Source organism: Pimephales promelas, chromosome 12 (assembly GCF_988280905.1).
Source record: "Pimephales promelas chromosome 12, fPimPro1.hap1.1, whole genome shotgun sequence".
Classification (NCBI taxonomy): domain Eukaryota; kingdom Metazoa; phylum Chordata; class Actinopteri; order Cypriniformes; family Leuciscidae; genus Pimephales; species Pimephales promelas.
Genome location: NC_142780.1, coordinates 16,083,545 through 16,099,680, shown reverse-complemented (window position 1 = coordinate 16,099,680; position 16,136 = coordinate 16,083,545). Strand labels below are relative to the sequence as shown.

The following is a 16,136-nucleotide window of genomic DNA, read 5'->3' as shown; positions in this document are numbered from 1 at the left end:
TATCATAACATTATGATCCATCTTTAATGATCGGATTCATGGTTGTTTAATTGTGTGTATATGGAACAGTTCATTCTGACATTTTCAGATTATGTTGACAATTATGCATCAGACTTGAAACCGATTACTTTTTGGTGTCGGAATGGTTTCTGAATATTTGATGCTGGTAGTTGACTTTGGACTTGGCATGAGCATGTCTTAACACAGCAGGCAGCTGTGAGACAAAGACGGTATGAGAGTAAAAAAGACAGTACCGAGGGATGACCGTGTACTGATGTTTATTTAAGAATCTCTTCTAAGTGCATACCACACATATTACTTGCTCTCTGCTTTCACTCATCATCAAAGTGTTGTCATATTTTTTTAATAGTTTGTTTAGCCTCTTTGCAGTGGAAAGGATTGGGATAGAGTAAACTAAAGTTTCAAAGTAAAAGTATATGCTTTCTGTTTTCTGAGCTGCAAGTTAGTTTGTGTTTTTGGTTTTGTAGGGAATCTAATGTGTGAATTGAAGCTAAATATTATTATTCTGTCTTTATAATAATGATGTTATGGGTCTGTTTTCTATATACTGTACATATTTAATGTTTTTTTTCCAATAGGGAATACATTTTGTTGTTTTATTTATTTTTTCATCTTTAGTTGCTTTAATCTAGTGGGTTTTGTTATAAATGTGTTCTATATCCATGTAACCCTGGAGCTGTAAATTATGCATATGGTTAAAAGTTTTTTTGTTTATTACTGCAGGAATTTTGGAAGCCTTTGTGCAAAGTAATATCAACAGACAAGGAAATGATTTAAAATATCACATTGTCTTTTTGACACTTACATAAACATAACACTGTTCCAGAGGCTTCTGCTCCGTGTTGCGGTGACAAAAGCATTTGCAATTTACATAACTGTGCTCATAAAAAAAAAACCATGTTTTTCATTGGTGTATATAGTATACCTACAGAAGAGGATTAGGGCCAAGCAATAATAAAAAATAAAACCATCTCAATATTAAAGTCATTATAATGCAAGATTAAACTTGTTAAATTTCAAGGAAAAAAGTCGGAATACAATCTTGAGGAAAAAAACTCGTTAAATTTTGAGAATAAACTCAATAAATTTCGAGATTAAAGCCCTTGTGTTTAGAGAAAAAAAGTGAAATGAAATGAAATGTAGAGAATAATTCATTTGCTCAGTGTTCATTGCATAGCAGTCTACTGATAGAGGACATAGCAGAGTTGGATCACTAGTCAAGCTATCAACTATCAACTTTGTCACTGGACAAATTGTCACTGGATTTGCCCGTGCAGGACTTTACTGATAAAAAAACGTTTGAGCCGACACTTGAACAACGAAAAGCGCTGGCCCAAATGCACTCTGGCATATGGACAACTAAGATCAATTAAATCCGTACGTACGCATTGCTGTTAATGGCTGTATACTGTATATAGTTACAGTCTTTACATTCTGTGGATGGAGGCGCACACAACCAACAATGATCCTAAAGTAATAGTCAGTTAGCTACTTCATAAAAACAGTTACTGGCATTGGAGGGTGCGACGAGTGCTCCGCGCGGACATGGGGACCGAAAATGGTAGTGTGGCATTAATCCAAAAGTTTTTACAAAGTAACCATGGATACAGTTTATTCGAAATACGAGTTTATTCGAAACATGAGTTTATTCTCAAAATTGTATTTCGACTTTTTTCTCAAAATTTAACGAGTTTTTTTCTCGAAACACAACTTTATTCTCGATATTTAATGAGTTTATTCTCAAAATTGTATTTCGACGATTTTCTTTAAACACAATGACTTTATTCTCTATATTTAATGAGTTTATTCTCAAAATTGTTTCTCGAGTTTTTTTCTCGAAACACAACGACTTTATTCTCGATATTTAATGAGTTTATTGTCAAAATTGTATTTCGACTTTTTTTCTCTAAACACAATGACTTTATTCTCGACATATTTAATGAGTTTATTCTCAAAATTGTATTTCGACTTTTTTTTTCTCAATTTAACGAGTTTTTTTCTCGAAACACAACGACTTTATTCTCGATATTTAATGAGTTTATTGTCAAGATTGTATTTCGACTTTTTTTCTCAGAATTAAACAAGTTTAATCTCGCATTATAATGATTTTAATCTCGTGATGGTTTCATTTTATTTTTATTTTAGCTTGGCTCTAATCCTCTTCCGTATATACCAGTATTTATATATAGTATAATAGTTTAGCATTTCAGTATGCAAAAATGTACTAGTATAGATGGATGGATGGATGGATGGATGCATGGATGCATGGATGCATGGATGCATGGATGCATGGATGCATGGATGCATGGATGGATGCATGCATGCCAACTAGCCATGGTCACAGAATCAGTAATAATTATGTTGTATACAGTACAAATTATCTGAGCGCATTTTGTTGTTTAATGATACAAAGCAAAAATGTGAAGTGAGAGCGTAAAATAAATATGCCACCAGGCTGATGTCACATACAATATGTTGTCTCTGAGAATGGTTGCATAAATAAATGCATTACAATCATCTAACCCTATCATTTGCAATATACTCAATACAAGGTGACTGGCTATAGCTTTCGGCTGAAGCTCAGAAAAGTGTTGCGCCAGCCCCTGTATAATCACAGAACTGGTCTTCAAGATCTAATCATGACGCATACAGTCACTTTAGTGCACTTTAGTGTGATTGTAGTGTTTCTCTCAAGTTCACAATAACTTTTTTTTCTGGAATATGACTTTATAGTACCCAGTCGAGTGAGATTATTTGGTTTTATTAATGTTCCTCAACCCAGAAATGCACCCTTAAATTTCTGAGCCAAATATATTTTATTTTCTTATTATTTTAATTTACCATTATTTAACCAGGAGAAAAGACAGGAATGTCCTAGCCAAGATAGGCAGCTGAGCTTGCTTATACAATTATACAACATACACTACTAAATCCAGCATAAAACATACAACCAGTCAAAAACATTTACACACCATCAATGTCACTCTCAAGGTTACGTGGTAAAATATGTAAATGACTACAAGTTTTGTACAGTAGCTTCATCTCTGTGTGGATAATATTCCAATCCGAGGATGCGGCATATTTGCATTTTGTGTTGTTGCAAAACTCAGAGGCAATATTGCTTGAACAATACTATAGTATGACCTCAAAACACTTTTATCATAGTGCATCATTTGTAAACTAATACATTTTGATGTTTGCATCACATAACCTGCTCCATAAGAATGGCTTTTCTCAGCTACGAGTCCCGTGTTGTGATAAAAGAGCTCAAAGACTTATGGAAGCAAGCTAAAATAGCATGGTTGCTTCAGCAAATGTGTTTTAATCGTATGTTTCATTTTATCAAGTTTGTTGAGGGTTTAGTGTTAGTGTTATGATATTTTTAAATGCGATAGAGCATTAACATATCAGCGCCACTCGCCAAACTTTTTATTTTAGAACTGTAGTGTGCAAAACGCATTGTAATATCATTTTAATACAATTTTGCCGAGATTTTTCCAATGAGCCTTGGTATCTTGCCCAAAACATCAAATACAAAGACTGCCATTAATGCCCCTCCAAAAAATGCATGCAAATAGATACTCTGTGGGTAGAAAAAGAAGATGCAAATAGATTCTTGCATCAACCAGGCGCTGCTCATTTGAGTTTGCCTCCAGCCTTCACTGACGCCATTGTGGCATTCTATCAGTCTAAATGTTTCCACTTCACTTCCCACAAAAGCGTTTGCACCTCTCAATGCCACTAAATGCCACATTTCGATCCTGTGTACTATTACTCTGTCGCTACTAAAGCGTTTAGGTCCACCCAATGGAGCCCAATGGAGCTTTTTGCCAATCCAATGCCAAGCAGAAACTTCTGCCAGGGGAGATGAGTCTGAGATTGTGGCTTTTTAAATGATGTTTGTGCTGATCGTCATGAGAGGGTTGCAGTGTGTACATGCATCCGTGTGTGTGTGTGTGTGTTTGTGTGTGCGTGTTCGTTCGTCCAAGATCATTGGAGGTCTCTCAGTGTTTCAGTGCAATAGGCAATTAGAGCAGAAAAGTGCTGGTCCTTCCAGCCTGTCTGTCTGCCTAATTACGGGCGCACACACGCGCCACATTGACTGATGTGCTGTTTGCTGTAGTCTAAGGACAGAGAGAATGAAAACCAGCTCATTAAAACATGCGCACACACATACAAACTCTGCATGATCTATCCATTAATTGCACTGCTAACTTGAAATGCACTTCTCTTGGTGTATCACTGTGATGAGGATGTTTTTCGAAGAGTGACAGTAAGATCCCGGTCTGTATGTTGTTGGCACAAGCATTATGAAAGGCATGAGATTCTCACACCCATGTTTACACACACACTAGTGAGTCAAACAGTTCACATGCTGGCTGGCTAAACTACAGCAAACAGATCTTTTACTGGAGTTCAGAGTCCAGAGCTGTTTTTAAGTATTCATATCAGAACATAATTTGATACAAACTCTCAAACTTTCTTTCCGTTTTAAAAAACACATGAGGTCTTGCATGACTGCACTAGTTTGAGCACATTGTATAGCATTGCATAGAGTTGTTGAGATGTTTGTCGTTGATAAAGTGAATCGGGTTTGCGATTATTGGTTGAATATTGGAGATTGGATGGATTGAGTGCTTTGTTCTCAGTGTGTGTGAGTGTGTTTCAACGTGTTCAGAGATCTGTGGAAGATTGATAACACACACCGGGCAAAGTGACATGGCTGTTACAGGACAATAGCAGTGGAATGTTTCCTTCATACAAATACATATATGTATATACATATATAAACGTCCACATATACATATAGAGTGGCCACAAAAGTTTTTGACATATTGGCATATTTTATTTTATACAAAATTTCAAGGGTCCTAATTATTTTTGCAACCCCTGCTAATAGCAGGTGAATTAAGTATATTTACCTGCCATCCATAAATAAAGTATTTAATAAAAGCTGAGAAACTGAATGTTCTATTATTTTCATTAATAGATAGATAGATAGACAGACAGACAGACAGACATACAGACAGATAGATAGATAGATAGATAGATAGATAGATAGATAGATAGATAGATAGATAGATAGATAGATAGATAGATACTGTAGATACTGTAGATAGATAGATACTATAGATAGATAGATACTATAGATAGATAGATAGATAGATAGATAGATAGATAGATAGATACTGTAGATACTGTAGATAGATAGATACTATAGATAGATAGATACTATAGATAGATAGATAGATAGATAGATAGATAGATAGATAGATAGATAGATAGATAGATAGATAGATAGATAGATAGATAGATAGATAGATAGATAGATAGATAGATAGATAGATGTTTGTGGTACCTTTAAAATGAATTATGCTTTGTTATATATTTTGTTCTAATTCTTCTAATATTCATATATTTTTAAGTTTGACTTAAAGGGATAGTCCACCCAAATACGAAAATTATCATGTTGTTTCAAACCTAAATGCATTTTTTTCTTCTGCTGGACACAAAATAACAGTTTATTTACCAACAATCTTCAAAATATCTTCTTTTGTGTTCCACAGAAGAAAGACATGGTTAGAGTGAGTGAGTGATGAGAGAATTTTCATTTTTGCATGGACTATCCCTGTGTTCAAATGTTTTCATAACACATTATGCATAGATGTACGTACTGTATAAATATATATTCAACCAACAAACCAGCTCAGCTCACACACACACATAATATTTCAGCATAATCTGCTCGCAATTCATGATTATGCAATATCAAATAACTAAATCAGTTGAATTAATTCACCTTTGGAAACGAGCAAATGATTACAATATAAATGCAGCCTCGTGCCGCGCAGCGTTACGGCAGCATTGTGTTGGGTCACGATAAAACGAACCCATTGAACGGCACCATTTGATGTGGGATGTTTAATTTAAAACTGTATTGTGATGGAAATCAGGGGAGCGAGACAGACAGGGACTGGAATACGGGGAATCTCCCTGGTGATAATGTTCTCCCCTCCCACAGCCCCCCGGTGACGCAGCAGTCCGTGTGTGTGAGAGAGAGAGGAGCCACGAGGTGCTTCAGAGAACGACGTCACCGAGTGCTCCCTCCTCCTCCTCCTTCCCCTGGACCGGGAGGTAAGCAGCCACACACCCTCTCTCACATGCGAGTGGAGCTCCAGAGCGCGCGCACCCTTTCTCTCTCGTCTCTCATTTCTTTCGCTTGTCATTCCGTCTTTCGTGGAATCTGTCCAGCCTTGCCTCTTTGTCACTTTATTTATATCTCTCATCTCCCTGAAGTCATTCCCTAACACACTCACATACACACTCGTATGAGGATGTGCTGCATTGGCGTGCACTCTTTCCTATGGAGCCCTTCTGAGGGATCTTAAACCAGAAGCTCCAGAGCGCACTCAGGCTTTTGACTCCTCGATTCCTCCGGGTCAATGTGGTAAGTCGGCGCTGATGTGGACATGGGCAGCAGGCGTGCAGTGGCCCCCGACCCGCGCATGGACGACAGGTTGATGCCGGCCGCTCTGGTGGAACAGGAGGAAGACGAGGATGAGGACGAGTCCTCCGATACCTGCAGCACAGACCGAGTTACTGTGCCTACGTTCGACGTGCCGTATTTCCGTTATATTGACGAAGAGGGCACGGAGGAAGAGGGCGAGGAGGAAGGCTGGTGCAGCAGTCGATCCCTGTCCTCCATCGAAGAGGAAGACTCCAGTGACTCTTCTGTCTCCCACAGGTACGCTGCCGTGCCTGCCGCCCCTGAAAGGGTTTTGGAGCATCTGCTGGGCCACCTGAGGCTGGACGAGGAGCAAAAGAGCCCCCAGAGCAGAGAGACAGGTGAGCCGTCGACTTTTATCATAGTCGTGACCCACGTGTATATGTTTTCTGCTGACTTTCTCAATTGATTTTGAGGCCTAATCTAACAGGTGTTTTTCAATTATGCGGAGATCTGCGGGTTTGACTGTATTTCATATGTCATATAACATGTGTTTTAGTATCAGTGTTTGTGGTATGAGTATGAAACAGGGCTGTTTAATTTTAAAACTATTAAAATAAACCATTAAAATAGTTTTGTTCATTGAAAAAAGCTGAAACAACAGAATATAAATATTGAACCTTTTAAACGTAAAAAAAATGAAATTTTGCATTGGCCACAATCATAAAACTAAAATGACTAAAACTAAAATTTAAAGTAAAATTTAAATAAAAAAATAATAATAGAGATGTCTAAAAACTGACACTAAATTAAATTAAACTAATTAAATTGAAAACTGAAATTTTATTCAAAATGTCCATAAATACGTAAATTGCATTGAATACTAAAATAACACTGGTCTGAAATTTGTGAACATGATCATCCTATTTCTTAAACTGATAGTTTACCCAAAAATTTTAATTCACACTCTTGTGTTGATCCAAAATTTTATGACTTCCTTTCTGATTTGGAACACAAAAGATATTTTGAAAAAAAAAAAAAAATATATATATATATATATATATATATATATATATTGTATCACAATTAAATTCAGTAGGGTCCAATGTCTTTTGTACTACACTGACTTTGATTCAATAATAAAAAACAAAAAAAATTCTTTAAAATATCTTCTTTTGTGTTCTGAAGAAAAAGGAAAGCCATACAGTTTTGGTATTTTAATTTTTGGGTGAAATATCACTTTAAGAGATGGGATGATCATATTTTAGGAATAGTAGACCTGAATCTAGTACCTGGACCATTCAAAACAAGCAGCAAGTCTGAAAAACCTTCTGAAAATAAAGAAAATACTCCACAAAAAAAATAATTTTTGTGGCACAAGCATCTATCAACATTGTCACCTGCTGTTCCAAAAATGTTGCGGCATGTGCTTCAAACAGCAGTATATTTCCTGTTTCTGTTTTCGTGCTATAAGGTAAATGATGTGATAGTAGTGATCCATTTTTAGCTGACTGCCCGACTATATCCTGCTGGTACTGAGTTATTATCTCCTGCTGGCTTTAATGTCCTACCGTCATGGATGGCATGCTGGACTCCATGTTTAGCTGGCAACAGTTAAACAAGGAGGTTGAAAGGGATAAATTGTGGGATAGTTTCACCTATTGGGATGCACAGAATAATTTAGCATTTAAATGATTGAATGACTATAGCATTGTCATATCTGGGACATATGAATTAGATGTCTAGAGCTAATGCACATACAAAGAGAGGTAAAAGATATTTTGCCTGCCAGGCTGAAGTCATTCTTGTTTTTCCAGTCCAGACAGAATGTTTTTAGTAAAAAGTATTGATTTAGATTCTCCATAGGGAACAGAACATCTCTGTAGCCCTAAAGCCATGAGGTCTGGGTCAAATCTGGAGTGAAACTGCAGGATTTGTGACTCTAGTTGCGTTTTGAAGCCGAACAAAAAAACAGATTAATTTCCATGCCATTATAAGGAGCATGAATGCACTCTGCTTTGGTACTCTTGGTTGCTGAAGTAGTGCGTGTTCGATATCAAGCTGTTCTGTCTCTCAGACTAGATTAGAGGAATGAGTTAGTGTTCTTTCCCCTTAGAAAAAGCCTGACTTTGCGGTGGCTGTTCCCCCTCCCTCTGAGCCAGTCCAGCGGAGTGAGTTCTAACCTCATTAAAGACATTGATAGCTAATCGCTATAGTTCAGCTCATTTCTCTGAGTCTTGTCTGTTTAAATCCTGCACTGCTTCAGTGCTGTTCCAGAACTCTCTTCCATTGCTGAACAGAGGAAAAGATGCCATTTGGGCATGCACACACGACACACCTCTTATACTCCTATTTATTAACAAAAAAAAAAACTACATGTGGAGTGTAAAAAGATTTTCAGCTGGTCAAAATACAATAATATGTAGGCTTTGCACATTCAAAGAGCACATTTATCCCAGCACACAGTTTTGTTTTTGGATGTTCGGTGGGTTCCGTCACGGAATATATATATGTAATATAATGAAATAAAATCAGGTTGTGAACATATTCCTACACCTTTACGTTTGGTGTCTTTCGATTCAGTGTTAAAATGCCAATGTGAACGCGCAGCGTGTTGTATGAACACGTGTTGTATGTAAAAGAGCAGCTTTGACATTTTGCTAAACTTCTCTTTTTGTGTTCCATGGAACAAAGAAAGCCATATAGATTCCTAAAGACGTTAATTATTATATAAATCAAATATGTAGTTGATCTGTTCTTTAAAAGCTTTCTATTATATATATTAACAAAATTGGAGGTGTTGTCAGGGTAAACAGTGATATAGTGGTGAGAGAAAAGGTCTCCATGATCTATGAACTGTCAGAGGAAGTGGCTTCACTCCTAACTGCCTGGTAAGCTCTATTCTACTGGGAGGGTTTTGTCCACGCTATAAATCTATTATGGTTTAAATGCTATGACAGATAATAAATGAGACTTTTTTTATGCTATTTTTGAAATCCATCCATAACTGCATTAGCTCAGACTGCCCGGTGATCCATACATACTATTTCTAAGCCGTTGCATGTGTCTGTATATGTGTATATTTTGGGGTATTGGTATAAATAGTGCGTTCTTCTAAACAGAGAGAGACAAAGAAAGAATTAGACAGACAGAAGGAGAGACAGAGAATCCCAGAGGACAGGTCTCGGGGGACATGAAGCCTGCCGGTGTATTGTCATGCTTGCACACCCCTCACATGTGTAGGGAGTTTGATAGGGCTCAATATTGATTTCATATGGCTTCTGAAGTATCCATCAGCTGATCCCATGTGAATTCTGTGTTTACATCCTGCAGGACAGGCTGCTTCTGAACACAAAAAGGATTTAAAGGTTTGTTGTTTAACGTATGAAGCCGAAGGGAAGCGTGCAGTAAAAGTATTGATTCGGTTATGGAGAGCAGAGGTTGTTTTATTGTTTTTTTTTTCTTTTCTAAATGAAAGGTATCCCGCCAACTGTATCTCCCTACAGAGCTGGAGCTTTTGACATTTCTTAATGCTTGTAAATGCATGAGCAAGATGATGTGCAATGAAAGAAAGGGGAAAAATAACTCTGTAGTGGTTTGGTACTTTTATGTGTTTGCCTGCGGTTCAATGCTTTTGTTTATTAAAAATGATTTTATGGTCAAACATGCAAGACATGTTACAATTATGGATTCTTTCTGTAATGGCGTATTTGTTCTGCATTCAGTCTGTGTGTGTTTGCATGAGGATTCCTGGAGTCTTCTGCCGATAGCAAAGAAACAAATGGGTTGAGGAAGAAATCTGAGCCATTTAATTGCCAATTAGTCTTTGATTATTTTGTCGATTATGCTTATTGATCCTCAAACCAAGAGGGTATATCGGGTTATTGTATTTTTGGAATCTAGCATGTGTTCGATGAATGTAATGTTTCCTCTGTGTTCAATACCAGGCATTTTCTCTAGTCTTTTTCAATTTTCAGAGCACTGCAGAAATCATTGATTTGGTATATACTGATAAAAGACATACAATGCTAAACAAAAGCTCATAGCATTCAGTGAGATCCAAAAGAAGAAGACCACTTTAAAAATCTAGAATAAAACCTGAATGGATAAATAAACGGAGCCATTAAGACTTTGGAATTTAAAACTAAAAATGGGACAAAATGTATTATTAAGAGTTATTAAAAGGATAGTTCTTCCAAAAATGAATATTCTCCTTGTTTATTCTCACCCTCATGTTGATCCAACCCCGAAAGGCTTTCGTTCATAATTGTAACACAAATTAAGATATTTTTGATAAAATCTGAGAGCTGGATCACTCATCCATAGGCTTCTATTGTAATTGAAACTTGCCAGCACAGAAAGTTATGAAAGACATCATTAAAATAGTCCAAGTGACTACAGTGGCTCAAACGTCTCGACGTTTATCAAACGTCGAGAATACTTTTTGTGCGCAAAAAACAACAAAAATAACGACTTTATTTGACTATTCATTTTCTTCTGTGTGGGCCTTTCGAGTGAGTTCACGTAGTGTAACAGCGCAGCGCTTCTGGGTTGTATGTCAGAACGTAGGCTCACTATTGGCCGACACTGGTCATGTGTGTGATGATTGTTATAATAGAAAAGTATTTTAAATCACAATAATATTTCACAATATTACTATGTACTGTAATTTTTAATCTAATAAATGCAGCCTTATGGGCATTTCACACAGGACGCGAAATGCACTGTACTATGAAACCCATTCATTTCACTGATTTGCACCCCGCAAAGACGTTTTGTTGCTGTGTCGACCAAAGCACAAGCGCAGCGGTGCGCACCATTTACGTCCTCGCGCGCATGCTGTATATTTATTTTATTTTCTTTTTATTCAAAAGAAAAGAAAATTAATATACGATTTGTAAAGCTAACTCCCTAACTAAAAACAGTTTACAATAAAAAAATGGCGTCAAGATCCCTACTTTCCAAAATCAATATGTACTAAATATATTTACAGACAAGCAAACTGAAAAGGGCAGTCCAAATCACTGTCGGTAAGCAGGTCAAGGGTCAAATATACTAATAGGGATATTTAGATAAAACAGTTCACAATTCAAACAAACAAACAGTGCTCACAGTTTCAAAGCTCTTAACACTCAAATCACAAAATCTCTCTCTGTTCAAACACAAAACCCAATCTGACTGTAGAGGAAATGATGATGTGTCTTTTACCAATTAGGATAGAGGATCAATCACCATGCAGAAATCCGTAGGAACCAATCAGATGATGTTCCCAGACAAACAAACAGAGAAATAACAAAATACAACCCATAGTTAACAGAACGTGATGTACTATGTAAGAATGAGCCTAGGATTAAATCTGGAAATAAAGCAAAATAACTGTCTGTAATTTATGTCTGTAATTTATGTCTGTAATTTATATGAAAACATCGATCTCAAACAATTTAATTGTGACGTCATGGTTGAACACCACTTTGCGACATATGGTTTGGGGAAAGTCGTGACTAGCTAGTTTTCTTCAACGACACATCGTACTATGGTAGTTAAGCAGCGAATCGCGTCGTTGTACGGGAAACGCACCCAGGTTGGTAACTGATCTTGAAGTAACATGTATTTCATGTGTTCTTTAACAAATCCAAACCTGAATTGATTTTTTCTCCCCTGATCCAATATCTTCTATTTCTGCTGTAAATGAAGTCAATCACCTGAACGGCGCTCTGCTCAGGCCTGCTGAGGGTAATTGGCGACCTCGGCTCAATGAGCGATAATCAAACCCTGTCCACATGGTTAACGGAGAGACTTGTGGGAATTGCTTCATTGATGATGATAACTCTGCTCACGAATCCTGAGCACAATGGGCCCGAAGCTGTCAGAGCTCATTATCCATGATTTATGGAAAACGGAAAAAATTTGAGTAAAGCCATCAAAAAACAAAACGAGGAGAGTGATTGTGTGTGTGTGTGTGCTTTTCAAGAATGCAAATGAAGTTAAATGAGATGAAGTTGTTTAAAGTCAATCATATGTCACATGCTCTCATTAACTGTAACAGTCTCATTTTCCTTTTTCTGCTTGCTCTGGTTTCTTGCATCCATCTGTCAATATCATAAGCAGCTGACCGGGTCTGTGTGTGCAGACCATGAACTGTGGGATCACTCAGCTGTCCATCAAAGCATCACACAGCAGCTCATTTGACCTCAAGGGTTTGCCGCTGTCATTGGGGGTGGTCATTAACCCTCAGCTTTTTCACATCATGTTTTCAAGTCAAGCTGACACACTCTGTCTGATCCTTCCTGCAGTGTGGGTGGAAGAGCTTGAAAGAGTTTGGAAGATGCAAGAGACGCCAAGAATATTGTTAGACCTACTTTTTCACTACGAGACGAGAGCAAAACATTGTTTCTGCTGTTGTTTAGCCAAGGTTTTCAAAAATATTTTCCTATGTAATACGAGTTTCCAATATTCCAGGATACCGATTGTAAATGGTATCTTCTCAGGAATGCATCTCCTGAAAACGCATTTTGGATGAATTTCATCAACATCAAAAATAGCAGGGGTGGGAATCTTTAGGCACCTCACTATCCCATTCCGATTCTGAGAGTCACATTCCAATCACCAAACTATTCTTGATCTACTTTTTTTTCTAATTAAGTCATTATGTAATTCAATTAAAAGATTACGAAACTATGTAATTACATATATATATATAGAGAGAGAGAGCGAGAGAGAGAGAGAGAGAGAGAGAGAGAGAGAGAGACTAGTAAATAATAGACGAACAACAAAAGAGTGAGATTTTTCTGCTACGGTAATGGGAAAGACAAATATTTTGTGCTATTGTAATAAGAATGAGATTTGAGTTACGGTGATGAAAATATATATTTTTTTATGATACAGTTATGAGAATGAGATTTCTTTTTCCACGTATGTTACGAAGAATTTGGTGTGGAAATATGCTTTATAGTCATACAAATATTGTAAAAAGGCAACAATCTTAAAGGTTATAAAAGTTCAGTTAATTGTATTTAAGCAAAATCTATTTTTGCAAATTTAAGCAAATTTTTTGTGAAATATGGCTCGAACATGTACTTCACATGCTTTTTGGGAGTTACCTGGGATTTATCCCACTCCAGTCTTTATATTTTATAGAAATCTGATTCTAAAAGCAGTCTACACTCTTAAGCCACCTTCACAATGCAAATCCTAATGCTCAATTCTGATTTTTTGGTTTGGCTGTTCACATTACCTTTTAAAATGTGGCCTATATCTGACTCCAATGTGAACTGTTTGCATGTTTCAAACAAATTCAGTACAGGGGTCTGTTTGGATACGTAGACGAAGTCAGGAGTGGTGGGAGTGGTCTCTGTCTGTGTCTAGTGCTTACTCGCCGCCGGCGCATAATTGTGTCAAATGACGATGGAGATTGACGTCAGAGTCGCATTAAATCCGCCTTGGTTGTTCACACTGCGGACGCATTGAAGAAAATCAAATCTGTGTCTGATTCAGGACCACATATGTATGTTTCAAATCTGGGCAAGATTTGAGTGTTCACACTATCTCTGAAGAAGTCTGACCTGGTCACTTGACCCCCGAAAAATCGGATTTGGGCCACTTTTGTCTGGGGCTAACGGGGCCTTAGTCATGGTCAGTTGAATAGTTTGCTACATGCACAGTTAGCATGGATTAAAAATGTAGTTTTTTTCCCCCTAGGGAAGACAAGTGTGTCTAATCTTTTGCTGGTCTCGCACTTGCAGAGTTGCAGAGGTTTTTTCCAGGAAAAGTGGCACGTTCAGCTGCAGTAAAGTCCTTCATTTTTCAGATAATGAAAAATTCATCCTGTTTTGGTTGTAGCAAAAAATCGAAGAGAAGAACTGAAAAGTGAAGAGTGAGTCAGGTTAATGCTGCTGCAGAGTATTGAGAGCTCTTGTGAATGTGTCTGCAAATTAGTGTGTGTGTGTGTGTGTGTGTGTGTGTGTGTGTGTGTGTGTGTGTGCGTGTGCAGTTGCTGATTGGATTATTAGATTTAGTTTAACTAGTTTAGCACCGTTTCAAGTGGCACAGCACATCATAAAGATGCACACTTGCAGTGTAGACAGTTTCAATGATTAGAGAGGAACTGATTAAGGTCTATGTCCCTTCACTCGTTTTCTGTGTAACTGTGAGTCTGGAGAGAATGTGTGAAGTGAGAGTTCAGCTTTCCTGTTATAGCAGTTTGGATTGCCTAAGTTTCAGGGTTTCATTTTGGGCCTGTTAAAACATCTTTGACCGTGTCTAGTATTATCTGAACTGTAGTAACTGAACTGTATACTGTATCTCACAATTGTGAGAAATAAAGTCAGAATTGTGAGATTAAACATTATTACAATTCATTAAATATATAATAATTTCATATATATAATAAATATAATACATATAATAAATAATATATAAATAATATAATAAATAATAAATATATATAATAATAAATAAATAAATATATATACTTTATTTGTCACATTTTTTTCCACAGAATTGTGAGATATAAATTCGCAATTACTATTATAAAGTCAGAATTTGGAGATTGCGAGAAAAATAGATCTGTACGCAGCCCCTAAATGGACCTTTGCCAAAATAAAAATTTACAGACTTTCACGTGCGCACAAAATACGTTTTTCGTGAGCATGTGAAAGTCTGTTTATTTTTATTTTTATTTTTATTTTTGCAAAGGTCCCTTTAGGCTCCGTTTGATCTGAGATAAAGTCGCAACCTTTGAAAAAAAAAAAAAAAAGTCGTACCTTTTTTAGTTTTTCCAATAAATACAAGCTTCTATAGAAAAGAAGCGGAAACAAGCTTCCATAGAATTTCAGCACATGCAGTACGTCATCCAGTATTATGAATACTGTGTTTTGGAAGTCGTACTCTTTTGACATACTCAGTTTTCACATTCTGTCAATTATGTTGGAAAGAGCATTGCATATTCGGACACAGTGTCTGTCTGTGTGAGTAAGCAAGCAAGCGCCACTGGCGCGGCGTGTACAGCTGAGAGCTGCAGATTACCATAATGATGCGAGCAGTTCAGCAGAGCAGAACGCTCAAAGCTCAAGGGAGTAAGTGTGAAATTAAAGAAGAATTTACAACAGTGCCAATGCAGCACACACACCGCAGCCCGCAGAAACACTGTCACTAATTAGATTTAGAGCTTATGGAGGAATCCCTCTGTCACCATACACTGCTTCAGAAAACACTCAACTCATTCATTATTCTCTCTTTCTCTCCCTTCTTCCCTCTGACCCCTCCTGCTTCTCTTTGTGATGCATACGTCTAATTTAGTGGTAATTGGAATAAACTAAACAGAGTGCTTTAGAATCTGACTCTGATGAATTGCTGTAGTCTGTTTATGCAGTTTGGCTCTATTTAATTACAGTTTCAGGGATCCTTAAGACCTAGATTTATATTTACCCTTTACTTAGCATTAGCACCTACAAGTCACTAACTTCCCGCAATTTTAATTGCAAAATCAGGTTATACTTTATTTTAAGGTGTCCATGTTACAGTTTAATTATACATTTAACTACTGGAGTAATAATAATTAACCACATGTATGGGATTAGGATTTGGCTTAGGGTTAGTTGCATGTAATTATGCATCATTTACTGAAAAATACACTGAAAAATAAAGTGTTAACCAAAATCATTTTTATATA

At 36.9% G+C, this 16,136-nt stretch overlaps 1 protein-coding gene across 2 annotated transcripts in view; it reads left to right on the top strand.

Moving 5' to 3' along the window:
* Positions 1 to 16,136, top strand: part of rapgef5b (Rap guanine nucleotide exchange factor (GEF) 5b) — a 65,428-nt gene that overhangs the window by 25,793 nt on the left and 23,499 nt on the right. For both annotated transcript variants that reach the window (XM_039674867.2, XM_039674868.2), the window contains exons 10-11: positions 6,044 to 6,156; positions 6,767 to 6,867. In XM_039674867.2, the coding sequence (XP_039530801.2) occupies positions 6,044 to 6,156; positions 6,767 to 6,867 (214 nt within the window). The remainder of the gene's footprint in view (positions 1 to 6,043; positions 6,157 to 6,766; positions 6,868 to 16,136) is intronic.